The 15416-nt window shown below is 40.8% G+C and overlaps 1 protein-coding gene and 1 long non-coding RNA gene across 3 annotated transcripts; one reads left to right on the top strand and one right to left on the bottom strand.

Annotated features, from left to right (window-relative positions):
• Positions 1–795: 795 nt before the first annotated feature.
• Positions 796–10584, bottom strand: cntd1 (cyclin N-terminal domain containing 1). 2 transcript variants are annotated; one of them, XM_070864352.1, is made up of 7 exons: positions 10347–10584; positions 10152–10227; positions 6243–6411; positions 5964–6126; positions 2295–2439; positions 1250–1346; positions 796–1078 (listed from the first exon to the last, which is right to left on the bottom strand). In XM_070864352.1, the coding sequence occupies exons 1-7, from the start codon at positions 10534–10536 to the stop codon at positions 971–973; spliced, it is 948 nt and encodes a 315-aa protein (XP_070720453.1). In that variant the 5' UTR covers positions 10537–10584; the 3' UTR covers positions 796–970. The 2 variants fall into 2 exon arrangements, with proteins under 2 accessions (XP_070720453.1, XP_070720454.1); XM_070864353.1 differs by lacking the exon at positions 1250–1346.
• On the top strand, positions 3852–5644 carry LOC139233809 (uncharacterized). Its single transcript, XR_011588218.1, has 2 exons — positions 3852–3942; positions 4934–5644. It is a non-coding gene; the product is annotated as an uncharacterized lncRNA (long non-coding RNA).
• Positions 10585–15416: the final 4832 nt, after the last annotated feature.

Genomic DNA, 15416 nt, shown 5'->3' with positions numbered 1-15416 from the left:
CAAATTGGTGACTCTAACTGGTAAAACGCAAAATCCGAACCATAACCATCGGCATTTCCAGGCGTCAACATTCGAATATTGAGAAAACAGATTTTTGTGGCAAGCCCTGTGATTCACTGAATTGGCCACGACTTCCTAACAGGAAATAAATCATAACTTGAATTTATAATACCGTCTTTAATGTAAATGATTTCCCTGGAGCTTTATCAAACAAAATTTGACACCGGATATATTAGGACAGGTAAATAGGTTTTAAGGAGTATCTTATAGGAAAGAGGTGGAGAAATTTATGGAGGGAATTCTAGAGCTTGGTGTCTAGGCAACTGAAGGCACAATGGTGGAGCGATGCAAATCGGGTATGGGCAAAAGGCCAGAATTGGAGGAGCGCAGAGATCTCGAAGGGTTGTAAGGCTGGAGGGGTTTGCAGAGATGGGGAGAGGTGAGTCCATAGAGGAATTTGAAAGCCAGCATTACATAACTCATTCGGACAGAGCATGTTAATTGTGTTTGCTGTATTGAAAATGTTTCAAAACTTATTTTATAAGATGCTTGTTGAGATTCTATATGCTTCAGACAAATGAGGGATGGGTTAAACAGCATATAACCATTTCCCCCTTCATTTACACTACTACGAGCAGTAATAGAGATTGTTTTTGCTCTGTTTATTTCTTGACCTGAAACAACTTTTTTGTCATAGTCCTGAGGAAATTGTATAAAGCATTAAAACAAACCTCTATTTATGAATTTGAATTTAAACATTTAATTAATAATATTTGTAATGTTATTTAGTAGCATGTTAAGTGTCAGAATATTCCACATCTATGTACAAACGATTACAATTTTTTCCCACAAATTATTTTAAAACTAATTGTACACTTCACAGATTCGTGACGTGCAAAGTGAATTTAGAATTTACAAAACTACTACCACCACTACACTGACAAAGTGCAGTATCCACTAACATTGAAACTTATTTCAGATGGATTGCTCCTGGAAAAATGTGTTTTAATATTACTTGAGAAAACTCGTAGATGCTTTCTTCTGTTACACCGCTAATTGAGGCCAGCTGCTGCACAACCTTTTTTTTAAAAAAAAAGACACACACAAAATTAAGGTAATATTTGAGACAATCAATTGCTTGTCTTTTGTGCTAGAAAGACCGTTGATTTGAGAACAAAGGACAAAAATAAATTAGCTAACTAATTTCTAGTATAGTATCACTTATAACATAATTAGTATTGTTTACTACCTTGAACCATGGTGTACAGTTCAGTATAAATGCACTTGTTCCAATCACCCCAACAGCTAGAAGCATGCAATCTTCCTTTACGCACAAAAACTTTGCTCTATGATAAAGTAAAATGTTATTTGATTTTGCATTTGTTGATAAGTCTGGACTTCTCTCACAAATTATAGGTGCACTTAATTGTCAACCAGAAGGCTGCCTGCCATTCTAACTTGGTGACTGGTGAGTGTTTGTTAGCTTTCAACCAGGGTGTTAGATAGAGTGCTGTGTGTGAAGAAGGTGCTTCATTATGGGGTTGAAGGCAGCAGCTAATAATCATTTTTTTCTCTGTATACTTACAGCAGTTTGAGCAGAACTTTGAGATTTAAAAAAAATTTACTTATCTGGAAAATATCTCCTGTTTAAGGAAATTATATACAAGTGATACAATGTCCATATCCGCATCAAAGTAAGTTCCATGCAGAAATCCTATATATATTTTAAACTTTTCATAAATTAGCTCAGACTTTATCCTACAAGAAAATCCTCCAGATTTTGATAGTAAATCTTCACATTCCCTTCTCCTGATTTGTGACAGTAAACATTTCCTGCAGGGATGCACCTTCAATTACCAACAAAAGCAATCCTCAGTTTATTACTCTGCTATTACAATCATCATACTGTCATATACCTTCTGATGCTATTTCACTGCCTAACCAGAAGGAAGCTTCAAAACTGGAATACTTTTTTGAAAAACAATTTAAGAGTAACAAAATGACTTGAGCTGAAGTGAAGACCATGTTTTAGACTTAATTTGTGATTTATGATCTATCGGAAATATTGGACTAAATTAACTGCCCATCTTAGTGTTCGACTAAAGTAATTTTTGTATTTTTTCATAGCTAAAACAAATTAAGCATTGCAAAGTTTACATTTTGTTTTAAATGAGTTGCAACCATCTTCAATTTCCTGTTTATAATTCTGAGTAAAACAAAACAAATATAACCTAAAATGATCAGGTTTTTTTTTAAAGATTATTGATTATAATGTGACAAACAAAAATACTTGCCTCTGGAGTTCACTAGGTGTAGAATTCTCAATAGCAATTTTTAATAAATTTTCATAGATGGTGTTTCTCATGAGATAAACAAATTTCAGCACCTTCAGGGAAATACTGTGTAGGTACTTAACTGGAACCGATGGATCATTGTACCCTAAAAAAGTATTAAATTATGTTCAGAACAATTAAGGGAAATGAACAGACTAAGATTTTTGTAAAGATGGTATTTGCACTGCTGTTCACACTTGTGTGACCTAGTAATGATGCACATTATGAAGATCCATTCTATTCTAAATAACACACTTGTATCAACTAATTAAAAGTATTCAACAGAATTTTGTAATCGGACAAACAAAACGCTGAATTCATTTTATATTACTGTATGGGTCAATAGATTGTTTAAAAACATTTACGGATATATAGACCAGGTAGATGACCAGTCTAATCCCCGATCTGTGCTGAACCCAGCCAAGGCAGCAATGGGAGCCCGACACTTGATCTTGGTGCCTCCGGGCCAGTAAGGGGATTTTTTTTTTAAAATTCAGCCCGGACATCCACTTCTGTTTACTTTCTGGTGGTCTGCTGTAAAGTAGGACATCAGGTGAGCATTAGGCAATGCCCCAACATCCTTCTCCATGGTTGAATAGCCGATTGACAATCACTATACCGAATCACATCCCGAGTGACATCATGGGTGAAGTAGCAGAAGGCTAGTGGTATGTATATCGCTTTCAGATGATGAAAGGAGCTTATTGAAGGAAACAGCACTGTATAATATTTAAAATGAACATGGATTTTCAGTATGAAATGCTGTCCAGTGCAAAAGTTGTTACAAATGTTATTTAGAACTAGAATACTGTTGAGGATTAATATGATTCTTTTGTGCCTTACACTAATCAAAGAACTAGATTTTGATAAAGCACACAGGAATGAAATTTGCTTTATTAAAAAATAAGGTACATTTAGGCAAAATAATTTCTACTGTTTGAGAATTACTATGTACTTTGTTGGTTCCATCATCACTAGAGCTGACGAAAGGGGAATTTAGTTGTAGTAGTACCATGTACTTTGAATTTGCCTTCAGTGAAAACATGCATTTTTGGTTTCCCAATGGCTCATTTGCTAAAGATGCCACAGGCCCAAAATTTGCCACCATTTAGCTCCATTTTTTTTGAGCTAACTTAATTTTGCAAGTTTCGCCAATAGTATAACGCCATCCTTAACAGATAACGGCCGTTTTTTAAGTACCCTTTTTCTGACGTCACTCGGGGTCAAACCCACCCATAACGCCATTTTTGCGAGTTTCACCCATACGGATTTTTTTTAGGACATCGCTAAGGACCACTTTTTAAAACCTTACCGTACCAAGTCGGAGTCCGATTGAAATCGACGTTAACGGGGGCTTAGGATTGATTTGCTGTGTTGATCTGTATTTATTATGTTCCTATTAGATGTAGTGATGCAATATTAATTTTGAATTACTTCATTATAAAAGAAAGTTATTTTCTTTTTAGGACTTAATATTTACTGTAATAAAACACTCGGTAGGCCATTTGGCCAGGGATAGAGGCAGCTGCGGTGGGCCATTTGCGATCCGTCGGCAAAGTCCAGTGGCTCGGACGGGGAGTTCACGTTTCAGCATCAAAACACTCCCAGGGTAGGTACAGCACGGGTTAGCTTCAGAGTAAGGCTCCCTCTACACAATTATATAAAAGCAGTCCTCAGCCCACATTTCCTTCCTCCCACGCCTGGGAACCGGAGAGAGACAGCTCCTTCCCTCCCTTTGTGCCTTGCATTACTCTAGAAACCCAAATGCTTGGGCATGCGCAGAACGAGCCTCACTTTTTCGGTGCCAAAAATTAGCTCCACCCTCAAAACCAGAGGTGTTTCTGCGCTACGACAAAATGAAAAATAATTCTGGTGAAACTTCGGGCTTTTTTTGCCGTTATTTTGGACTAAAAAAAAAACGGCTGTTAATCTGAAATAATGCCACAAAAAAGGCAATGTGAAATTTTGGGGCCCATGTAACTCAGCCATACCAGGCCAGCTTGACTCCGTTGCAAGATTCCAAAATTCGTGGAAATCCCCCCAGTGTTTGGACTCATTGAAAAGGAAATTCGATCTGGGACTGTTAAACAGAAAGTTTGGGATCCTAAAATGCTTATGGAAGAAATCTACAAGTTTTAACCAAGTTGGGATTTTTAAAAGGTGAATGTTCGGTCTGCAAGAAAAGGGGTGGGTTCAACCTCTAAAAGGCCAGTTTGGATAGGAGTTAATCAAATTGTCTGGGGAACTGTTTACCCTCGAAATCTGCCCCTAGAAGACATTTACATTTTAACAAGCGATCCAAGGAAGTACAGTTTCAACTCGAGCGCAAAAACCCATTCAACACATGCATAATGGTAATCACTTTTTCCGGCCCGCATAGTAAGTTCGGATCCAGGCAGACAAATCGACTCCAGAAACTAACTAACAATTGCGACTCGAAACCGACAGATAATTCCAGCAATTGGTCCATCAACACCAGATTAAAACCACTTAATCAAGTTTCAGTTAACTGGGCTGCAAAACTTAAACAAAGAACCAAGGGTGATTTGGGGCACAGATAATGAAGCCTCTCAAAGTATAATTAAGGCCTGTTTTTACAGCCAGGACTGCACTTTGCTTCTACACCAGCTTCGTATGCTTCAGACCTGGCAGACTTCAAGATCAGTACACCAGCTTCGTTAACCTGGTTCTTCAGAACATCAACCAAGACAGCATCGCAAGCGACCAGGACACCAAGCACGCCACGGCAGCAAGAGGCTCACAAAACAACCACCAAGATATTACCAGCAACCAAATTGGTAATATTGAGCCACCGCGACCAACGATTTCCAAATCGAAGTCAACGCGATGAAAACCCGAAGATTCGCAAGCTGTTTCCACTCTACAAGCTATCCCTGAGCTACCAACTGGTAAAACATTACCTAAAAGAACTTTAAAACCTACTGCTGAAGGAAGAAAGTGGACACTTACCCCATAAATCCAATACGTGCCCTACCGCATCAGCGGACACCACCCAACTGAGGAACACGCAGCAAGAAGTCCTCTCCTACGTTCGGGGTATGGCTAGCAGAATCGACAAAATCCAATGCACCCCGAAACCGCGACCCATTACCGACTGTCAAGGAAGGATTGGTGAGCCCCTGAAGCCCCAGAGCCTAACTTGGTTAGATAGGGGGAATTGGGGGGTGGGAGGTGTTGTACTGCTGTGTACTCTCTTGTGTTCGAGTAAAGGATTCCCCATTAGAGTGATAAGCTTTTTCTCATCTAAAATGCTAAGTTTTCTCAGTTTTTAATAAAAGGTGTATTCATTCTTCTTGAATAAAAACCATACATTTCTTTGTACAAAACAGTTGTCTGCTGTACTTTATCACACCCCGATTAATAAATCCAGGCTCGAGAACCAGGGAGTGGGAGCGACTCGCAACTGCTCTGGGTCAGGGAAGGCAAATTGACCCCGCACACCACCCCCTACACCGTTGATAGCACTGAAGTACTATATTCATTGGTTCATACTGTTAAGACAAAACTGAATTTGCATGTTTATCATAATCCAACCCCACAGGTTCAATATTTTTGACTATAATACAATCTCAATTATTATTAACTGATGATTACATTTTTCTCACTCACCCATGACTTCTAATAGTATTTCAGTGTGGGTGACAGGGGAAGGGACATTGACTTGAAAACTCAGAGTGTCAAGGACAAGGAGCTCTGAATCCAGAATATCTTCTTTTTTATATGAGTAACCAAGAGACTGGAGAAATTTCAGAGCCATAATATTATTAACAATCTGGAGAAAGAGATAAAGAAAAAATAGGTTGCATTCCTGGTTCTAGTGAAACATTAAGATAGAAACTGTATTCTACATAATACCCACAGGAAAGTTCTGGTGATGTTATACTTTACCTGGCAATGGAATGAGATCTTACTTGCTATTTGAACACACGACATGATCCGTAGCACAAAATGATCTTGGATTCTAACCTGCAATAATCCCCAATCACATTTTTCTGTGTTTTTATCAGAACCTGTGCATGTAGATGAATAAAGTTTTTCAATGTATCGAATCATAAACCTGTGAAATAAAACATAACATGCAGGGAATATTGTTGCTGGTTTCATGACAAAAGATTTTAAAAGAAACAACTCGGTATTCTTAATTATTTTATAAAGGAGGCTGAAATCCAACTCTAGTAATTATATAAACCCTTGACTGCTCAGTATTTTCCCCCAAATAGAATTATGCATTCTCCACTAAAAATCTATGCAGATATCTTTAAGGGGGGGGGGGGGGAATCTCAAGTCAGTGCTGCCATACAAAAATGGCATCTTAAGTGAAAGAATTTGCAAAGTCAGGGATTACAAACTGAACCTAATGTAACTCTTCTATTAACAGTAAGAAAATTAAACAGTAACTTTAGTAACTTCATTAACAAAGGAGGTTCCAATATGGCTTTACATTTGCATCAAAATTAAATATGAACTTATTCCTTTGAGTAATGTATATCAATAGCTTTTATCAATATATGTAAAATTATATACCTTCTATAAATACCAAATGAAAACGATTTGTTAAATGGGGGTGATTACAAGATGGTGATAGCACAATGATTTCAGTTATATCATAAAACACAAGAGTAAAGTGCAAGTAATTTATCATAGTGCCGAGACTATAACAAAAGCCAAGGAAGGGACTAGGCTATTTGTACTGAACATCGTCTCTCTCCAGCTCTTGCAATCTGCAATCCAAACGTATTTTTGCACATCCCTAAAGTAAAATCTATCATACTCTGAACTTATTGATGAGATTACTGCCTTGAGATCACTCCTGTGTTTGGATTTTATGGGTAAGTTTTTTTTTGTCTTCCTTTTCCTTTTCCTGGACATCATTGCAAGGAAGCTTCATGTAGTTGATTCATGGTATCATTTACTATTAACAAAAATTAACTATGGGCATCGTTGCTGTAGGATTAGTGACAATCCACATTTCATTATAGAAAAATAACAATTTAAAAATTCTATATATATATATTATATATATATATATAAATAATAGTGGAATCTTAATAGGCACTTATTTTCTTGTGAATTACACTGCAGTACAATAATCAATGCGAGTTATAAAACTGATCTTAATGAAGCAAAATCTAGGAACAATATTTTCTATATCAAAAGTGTCCAATTCTGTACCACAAAGATACAAAGAAAAATGTAATGGATCCAGGGAATTTTGGTCAATGACAGGAAAATCTATATTAAAGGATGGAAGTATTGTGAAAACCGGGAATATTTCTGGCCAAATAGGATTTTTGACATGTTTTAAATGGTTTGTGGGTGCTTTATATTGAAAGCATTGTAAATCTTCCCACATTTTTTCCTTTTTCTTGAAATACAGCTAATCTGCTACAACCACAAGATTGTATTTTCTATTTAATTTGGGGAAATATCTATTGCTGTATAGAGGGATATAGAAGGCTTGAATCTTGTGTGTCCTTCACACCTGCACGTGATTGGCTCAAATATATTTAAAATGCCAACAATTTTAAAAAAAAAAACAGAATAGGAAGCTAGCATTCTTTTTTAAAAAGGAGAAAGAATTAATCTTTAACTTCATGTTGCTTGATTTAATATTGGTATTCTTAAATCCCTATACGTCAAAAATCATGCAATGGTAAATTAAAGAAAATTCATTTATTTATAGATGGTCCAAAAGCAAGATTTGATTACCTTACTCAGTTTCAAGTTGAGCTCTCTGCCTGGTGCAGTACAATTTACTTTTCAGGTCATATTACCTATATACACTTTACAAGATAGTTTGTCTTTTCATTCCAGACCTGGACAAATACACTGTGTATCAGCGGGTCTTGAATACGTTGGCTGTTCACAACAACTGATGGCTGTTGTTGGACTCTTTCTGATGCTTTCAGGGCTTTTGATCTCTGTTCAGCTGCTCTCCCCTCTGGCTGTTCTCTGAAATCTCTCACTCTTTTCAGCTGCTCTCCTTTTCCAGGTAGTCTCCGGGCTTTCTCAATTGTCTTGGTTGTTCTCTCCCAGCATTGGGCTTCTCAGCACCACTTTGTGGTTCAGGCACTCCAGACTCTCGGATCTTTGTCACAATCTTCCTGTCTGTGTACATCTCCATCTCAGCCTCTTGCCTCTGCCACATACTTGCCATACCACTCTCCATTCTCTGCCTCCCTCTACTTCTGAATGGGTCTTCCACACCAGATCACACCTTGTCACTTGCTCTTTCTTCCTGTCGTCAGCTTTCATCTCCTTCACTCCCTACTGCTGCTATTCTTCCTTTCAGTCTTTCTCTGTATCTCTCCATACCTGCCCTCCAGCCACTTACTACACTCTCCACAATCACACAACCGACACCCTCAAGATGTTCAGCTTGTGTTTTTGTTCCCACATCTCAGCTGATTGAGCTTTTCACATACCTCCTCAATATCAGCTTCAGCTTTTACTTGGGGTTCAGAAACTGCTCAATGAAAATCAAGGCGTGGAATTGGCAGTGGGTAGTAACAGCGAACGAACAGCATTCGCTGTTATTACCACTTTGAAACTGACCGCAACTTCAGGATGTAGCACGTGGAAATCCTGAAGTTGCGGTCAGTCATTGCTGTGGAACCACCCCTCTTGCCCCACCCCCCCACAATAGCCATCAATCTGTGTAATTGGGAAAATCAGTAAAACTGATGAAAACTTGGGCTTTTCAATGGTAATATTGCTGTTAAATACCATAAAGCTGTATTTTCCATAAACCATATTAATTTACATAAGATATACCACACAAACAGGCCATTCAGTCCAACCAGCCTATACCTACGTTTATGCTCCACTCGAGCCTCTTCCTACCTTTCCTCATCTAACTCTAATCAACATAACCCTCTATTCCCTTCTCCCACATATGCTTATCTGGCCACCCCTTAAATTCATGTATACTATTCTCTTCAACCACTGCCTGTGGTAGTGAGCTCCACATTCTCACTACTCTGTGGGTAAAGATGTTTCTTCTGAATCCCCCATTTGATTTCTTGGTGACTATCTTATATTGATGGCTTCTAGTTTTGCTAAGGCTTCAATATTGACTTGGTTCCAAAAAAAAAAGATGGGCTCCAACTCCAGGTTTCACAATCGAGTTCTTCTATTCGACCCCCACTCGGAGGGAGAAGGAGGTGGCTCACTCGCTCGGTCAATACTGGCCATCGCCCGTGCGTGTTTATATACAAGGGCAGCCCGATGGTGGCCGGGCTGGGCCGAGCTGAGCCCGCGGACTCTTGATACGGCGGACTCTTGATACGGCGGAGTGAGGAGGAACCCAGTGGACGTTATGGGAAACCCTCTGAACCTGGTGGCTTTTCTCGTGCATCTGCAAATCGTGTGGGGTTTTTCCCCCCCCCCCCCCAAAAAAAATCCCGAGATGTAAGCAAGCGTTCCACTTTGAGATCACGAGTGGTGCTTTATTCCACTCCGAAATTGGAGGGGGTCTCCCGCTGGATTTGTGAGAGAGTTGGCAATGCTGATATAGCAAACTGTAATAAAAATCAAAAAAAATGCTGGAAATACTCAGCAGGCCAGGGCAGCATCTGTAGAGAGAGAGGAACAGAGTTAACATTTCAGGTCCATCAGAACAGGTGAACTGTGCATTCTGGTTTATAATTGTGGGCTGGCCAGTTGGGCTGAAAGTCTTTTCCAGTCTTCTTGTAATAAAACAGTATATCCTTTCATTTCCCCCCCCCCCCCCCCCACCACACCAATCACCCCCAATATGCCACCAAAGATCCACAAGCAGATTATAATTTGATTTACCTTTCTAATATTTCCACTGCTTGATATCTTGTAACCTGATGAAGCCCCAGTTGTTCACAAAGAAGGAATACAAATTCTGTAATGCAGAGAAGATAAAAAAAATGAACGGGGTGGGGGGGGTTATTTGCAAGTGAAGATTACACAAAGTTGGCTTTAAACACAACTCACTCACACACTCACACCCACCCACCCCACCTATTAATTTTAATTTTTTGAAGCTGCCTGCGTGTGAGGAGAGAGTCAGCAGGCTGCTTTCGTTCTCTTTCGCCACATCAACCAGGAACTCTTCCAGCATCTCGGGGGAGACGGCACTAAACACCAGCTCGGGTGTTGTTTGGGAGCAGGTGCGGCTTTCGGCCGCTTTTACAACCACCACTTTATTCATGGCCCGCTCCTCTTCCCCTCCCCTCCCCTCCCCTCCTCTCCTCTTCCTCTCCCCTCCCCGACCCGAGAGAGAGAGTCAGGCTGCCGCCTGGTGCCGAACATGCGCGGCGTCGTGTAGGGCTGGGCTGGTTCTGGTCTGGTCTGGTCTGGTCAGGGGGAGCTTTGGGGTCGTCACAACAAATCCTCTCGGCTTATTCCACCCTGATGCAAAAATACGCCAGCACAGGAGACGAGCGAATGCATGTTTTATATTTCGGAAAAGTCCAACTGTTTTTGCAAGTTAATACCCAATGGCCCCGCGGCCCCCGCGGCCCCGCGCCCCGCGCGCTTCCCCTGTCCCCAGCCAGCTCGCGCCGGGGCCGTTGACATTTTGAATCTGTCGCACGCGCACGCGCGCGCGCTCAGCGACCAATCAGCGCGCGAGCAATGAGAGACAACACAACCCGCTGCTCAACCAAGACTTGCATTTGTATAGCGCCTTTCACGGCCACCGGACGCCTCGAAACGCTTTACAGCCAATGAGGTACTTTTGGAGTGTCGTCACTGCTGTCAGGTAGGAAGCCAATCTGCGCACAAGCAAGCTCCCCACAAACAGCAATGTGATAATGATCAGATAATCTTTTTTTTTTTAATGGTGATGTTGATAAATATTAGCCAGGACACTGGGAGAGCTCTTCGAAATAGTGTCATGGGATCTTTTTACATCCCCCTGAGAGAGCAGACTGGGACCTCGGTTTAACATCTCATCCGAAAGTCAAAGGACAAAATTAACTTGCATTTATAACATCCCCGAGCACTTTACAGCCAACGAAGTACTTCTTTTCTTGAAGTGTCGCCATTGTTTGTAATGCAGGAAACGCGGCAGCCAATTTGCTCACAGGAAGATCCCGCAAGCACACAGTGTGATGGTGACCAGATCAGCTCTGTTCTAGTGACAAAAGCAAACTGCTGCGGATGCTGGAAATCTGAAATAAAAAGAGAAAGTGCTGGAAATACTCAGCAGGCCAGGCAGCATCTGTGGAGAGAGAAATACAATCAAAAGTTTCAGATCGATGACCTTTCGTCAGAAGTTCTCTCCCTCAGAAGTTCTTACAAAGGGTCATCGACCTGAAACATTAACTCTGTTTCTCTCTCCACAGATGCTGCCTGACCTGCTTTGTATTTCCAGCATTTTCTGTTTTTATTTCGTCTGTTTTAGTGATGTTGGTTGAGGGTTAAATATTGGCCAAGGGAAGATTCCCCTGCTCTTTTTCAAAATAGGGCCATGGGATCTTTCACGTCCAACTTTAGTGGGAAGACAGGGCCTCAGTTTTAACATCTCATCCCAAAGACATTACTCTATCGGCACTGGAGCATCAGACTGGATTTTGTACTCAAGTCTTGAACCCACAATCTGCTAACTCAGTAGGTGAGAGTGCTACCAACTGAGCTACAGCTGACACCGGCAATGCAACTACTATGACACCAAGCTACTGGGTCCGTGAGGCAAGAGTGCAGCATTTTTCAATAGCGCCATGAGATATTATTTGCAACATTTATAAATCCGAACAAAGAACCAAGAAAAACATATCGTGAAATGGAATTTAACAGCAAATTTAATGCAACAACAGAATTGTTGCCTGTTTAAAATGTTAATGGCAAGATAGGGAATGCTGTGATGGTCATGTGGTTTCTCAAAGTTGGAAACAGATTTTTAATTTTTAATACTTGCGTGCCTTGCTATTGCTCTCCCCTGTTAGCCTTGCTGTGGAAATAACAGTGAATGCTGTGAGAGAGAGAGCATACTGCTTATATGGTCTACTGATGTGAAGGGTGCCAGTATTGGCTGGCTTCTTAAAACTTTCTATTGCAATGATTGAGGCCAAGATAATTGAAGGAGGAGAAGGGAATGAGTTTGGGGGGATTTGCAGATGAGATATATGGAATTTGGGTTCCTTAAATACCAGATGGTAGGGTGAGGATTGTAAATGTGTACTGAGAGGATAGTAGAGAAGAATAACATCTATGGGTGGGCAGAATTGTCCTCCAAAAGTGAAAAAATGTGAATCTTTAAGTGCAGCTAATAATTTTTGACTTTTATACTAATCAAATATTGCTTTAAAAAGGATGAAACCTACTTCAAATTCAGCTATTATGTTATCACTTTCAGTTGTAAGGGACCTATGTGAAATTAATTTGGACACTCTCAACCAAGTGCTTAATGGGTCTGGATCCATAGCACAAAACTGTCAATAACTCAAGACCTAATTGTCTGTCAATGAAACCAGCTACAAGGATGGCTGATGTGAGAAATCGAAACTTCCACCAAAACTGAGGGTTTAGCTGCACTTTTGAAATAATGTATAGTGAGTTTTATCAAGCAATTAACTAACCTGAATGGCTAGTGGTTAATAATAAAAAGTGGGCAGGGCTGTTTTTTATTCACAGGTGGCTACAGTCCCTCGTTCCGTATCTGCCTTTTTCTATAGACTTTGACTTCAGCTTTTGATGTTCTTTACTCCAAGTCCCAACTGAACAATAGTGGTGTTTCATGTTTTATAGTTCTGTAGTGCCACCATGTGGTTTAATATTACAGGAAAGTCAATTACCTAATTTAACTTGCTTAACAACAACTCATATGGCACCTTTAATATGGAAAATTGTCCCAAGGCGCTTCACAGAAGGATAATTAAAAAAAACAGAGAGTGAGTGACGTAGATATAAGTAGGAGTGACTAAAAGCTTAGTCAAAGGGCTGTGCTTTACGGAAAGTCTTAAAGGAGGAGAGGGAGGTGGATAGGCAGAGAGGTTTAGCCTTTGCATCACATCCATGATCTTTGAAATCTCCTTGCCAATATTATTGATTTTAATGATTGTCACTCTTATTAATTCTGCAGCATAGGTATATGATATATATATATAGCATCCATATTTTGGAACTATTAAGAGTGTTTACACTACCATCCTCTGTCAAAACGTATGGTTCCCCATTCTCTCTAGAACCGTAATTATCCACTCTCATGGTTTAGGTAAATGGACAGTCACTCACTTGCTAGCAGGTTTGGTGAGATCTATGCCAATCAGTTTTCTTTTATTAAGTGTGAGAACAGCATCTGTTCTTTCCATTAGGCATTTCACAACCCTCCATTATGTCCTTAACATTGAGTTTAACAACATTAGACCTTAACCACTGTTCCCATTTTCTCTCGGACAGCAAGTGCATGCAATAGAGGATTGCTGCTCCAGAGCCACTGGAAGTGGAAGAGGTGTGGGTTGGCGTTTGGGGTCGGATCCTCTGTCGGCACTCACCTGACAGGTGGTCCACACCCCTGCGGTCTATCTGCCTTTTTTCCTATCCATTCCCGACAATAGGATCCTTCTCCTCTTTGCCAGATTTTCCATTCTTCCTTCCCCCTCATCTATTCTCCTGTAGCCACTTACACCTCCTCTGAACCCATCTTTTGCATCTTGCACCTTCTGTAAACTTGAGCTCATCCAAAACTCTGCTGTCTGTGTCCTAACTTGCACCAAGTCCCATTCATCCATCTCGCTGACCTACATTGGCTCACGGTCCGACAACGCCTCGATTTAAAAACTTTCACCCTTGTTTTCAAATCCCTCCAGAGCCTTGCCTCTCCTTATCTCTGTAACAACAATCCTACGAGATCTCTGCGCTCCTTCAATTCTAGCCTCTTGCGCATCCCTGATTTTCATTGCTCCACCTTTGGCGACCATGCACACAGCTGTTTAGACCCTTAGTTCTGAAATACCCTCCTTAAACCTCTCCAACTCTACCTCTCTCTCCTACTTAAGTGTCAGTGGGTAGCACATTTGCCTCTGAGTCAGAAAGTTGTAGATTCAAGTCCCACTCCAGGGACTTGAGCACATCATAGGCAGTCCCTTGAAATTGAGGAAGACTTGCTTCCACTCTAAAAATGAGTTCTTAGGTGACTGAACAGTCCAATAGGGGAATTACAGTCTCTATCACAAGTGGGACAGACAGTCGTTGAAGAAAAGGATGGGTGGGACTGGTTTGCTGCACGCTACTTCCGCTGCCTGCGCTTGGTTTCTGCATGCTCTCGGCGATGAGACTCGAGGTGCTCAGCGCCCTCCCGGATGCACTTCCTCCACTTCGGGCAGTCTTTGGCCAGGGACACCCAGGTGTTGGTGGAGATGTTGCATTTTATCAACGAGGCTTTGAGGGTGTCCTTGAAACGTTTCCTCTGCCCACCTTGGGCTCACTTGCCGTGAAGGAGTTCCAAGTAGAGCGCTTGCTTTGGGAGTCTTGTGTCAGGCATGCGAACAATGTGGCCTGCCCAGCGGAGCATCTCGGCTGACACTCGAGTGCAGTGCTGAGGGAGTGCTGCACTGTTGGAGGTGCCTCTTTCGGATGAGACGTTAAACCGTGACCCCGTCTGCTCTCTCAGGTGGACATAAAAGATCCCATGGCACTATTTCGAAGAAGAGCTGGGGACTTATCCCTGGTGGCCTGGCCAATATTTATCCCTCAATCAACATAACAAAAACAGATTATCTGGTCATTATCACATTGCTGTTTGTAAATTGGCTGCCACGTTTCCCACATTACAACAGTGACTACACTCCAAAAAGTATTTCATTGACTGTAAAGCGCTTTGAGACGTCTAGTGGTGGTGAAAGGCATTATATAAATGTAAGTCTTTTTAGATGCTCCTTACAGCCTACCTCTTTGACCAAGCTTTTTTGCAAAAATCGTTTGTAAATTGTGTAAAATGATTGTTGGTAATATTTCATTCCGTAGTTACTGAAATAAAGTGTAATTTCCCCGTATCTGGATTTATTTCGTGCCTGAATACACGTTATCCCCTTTATCCGATTATGATGAAAATAAGGAACTGGAACAAAGCGCGTTGCTGTTTTGACG

This window comes from Pristiophorus japonicus, chromosome 21 (genome assembly GCF_044704955.1).
Source record: "Pristiophorus japonicus isolate sPriJap1 chromosome 21, sPriJap1.hap1, whole genome shotgun sequence".
Classification (NCBI taxonomy): domain Eukaryota; kingdom Metazoa; phylum Chordata; class Chondrichthyes; family Pristiophoridae; genus Pristiophorus; species Pristiophorus japonicus.
This window is presented reverse-complemented; position numbering and strand designations above follow the sequence as displayed.

What these genes read in the sequence shown, in the direction of transcription:
- cntd1 (XM_070864352.1), bottom strand. Translation starts at nt 10,536, where the DNA reads ATGAATAAAGTGGTGGTTGTAAAAGCGGCCGAAAGCCGCACCTGCTCC. An exon ending in CAAAAAATTAAAATTAATAG is followed by an intron (nt 10,228 to 10,346) that starts GTGGGGTGGGTG and finishes TCTGCATTACAG; the next exon opens with AATTTGTATTCCTTCTTTGT. An exon ending in ACTGTACACCATGGTTCAAG is followed by an intron (nt 1,079 to 1,249) that starts GTAGTAAACAAT and finishes TTTAAAAAAAAG; the next exon opens with GTTGTGCAGCAGCTGGCCTC.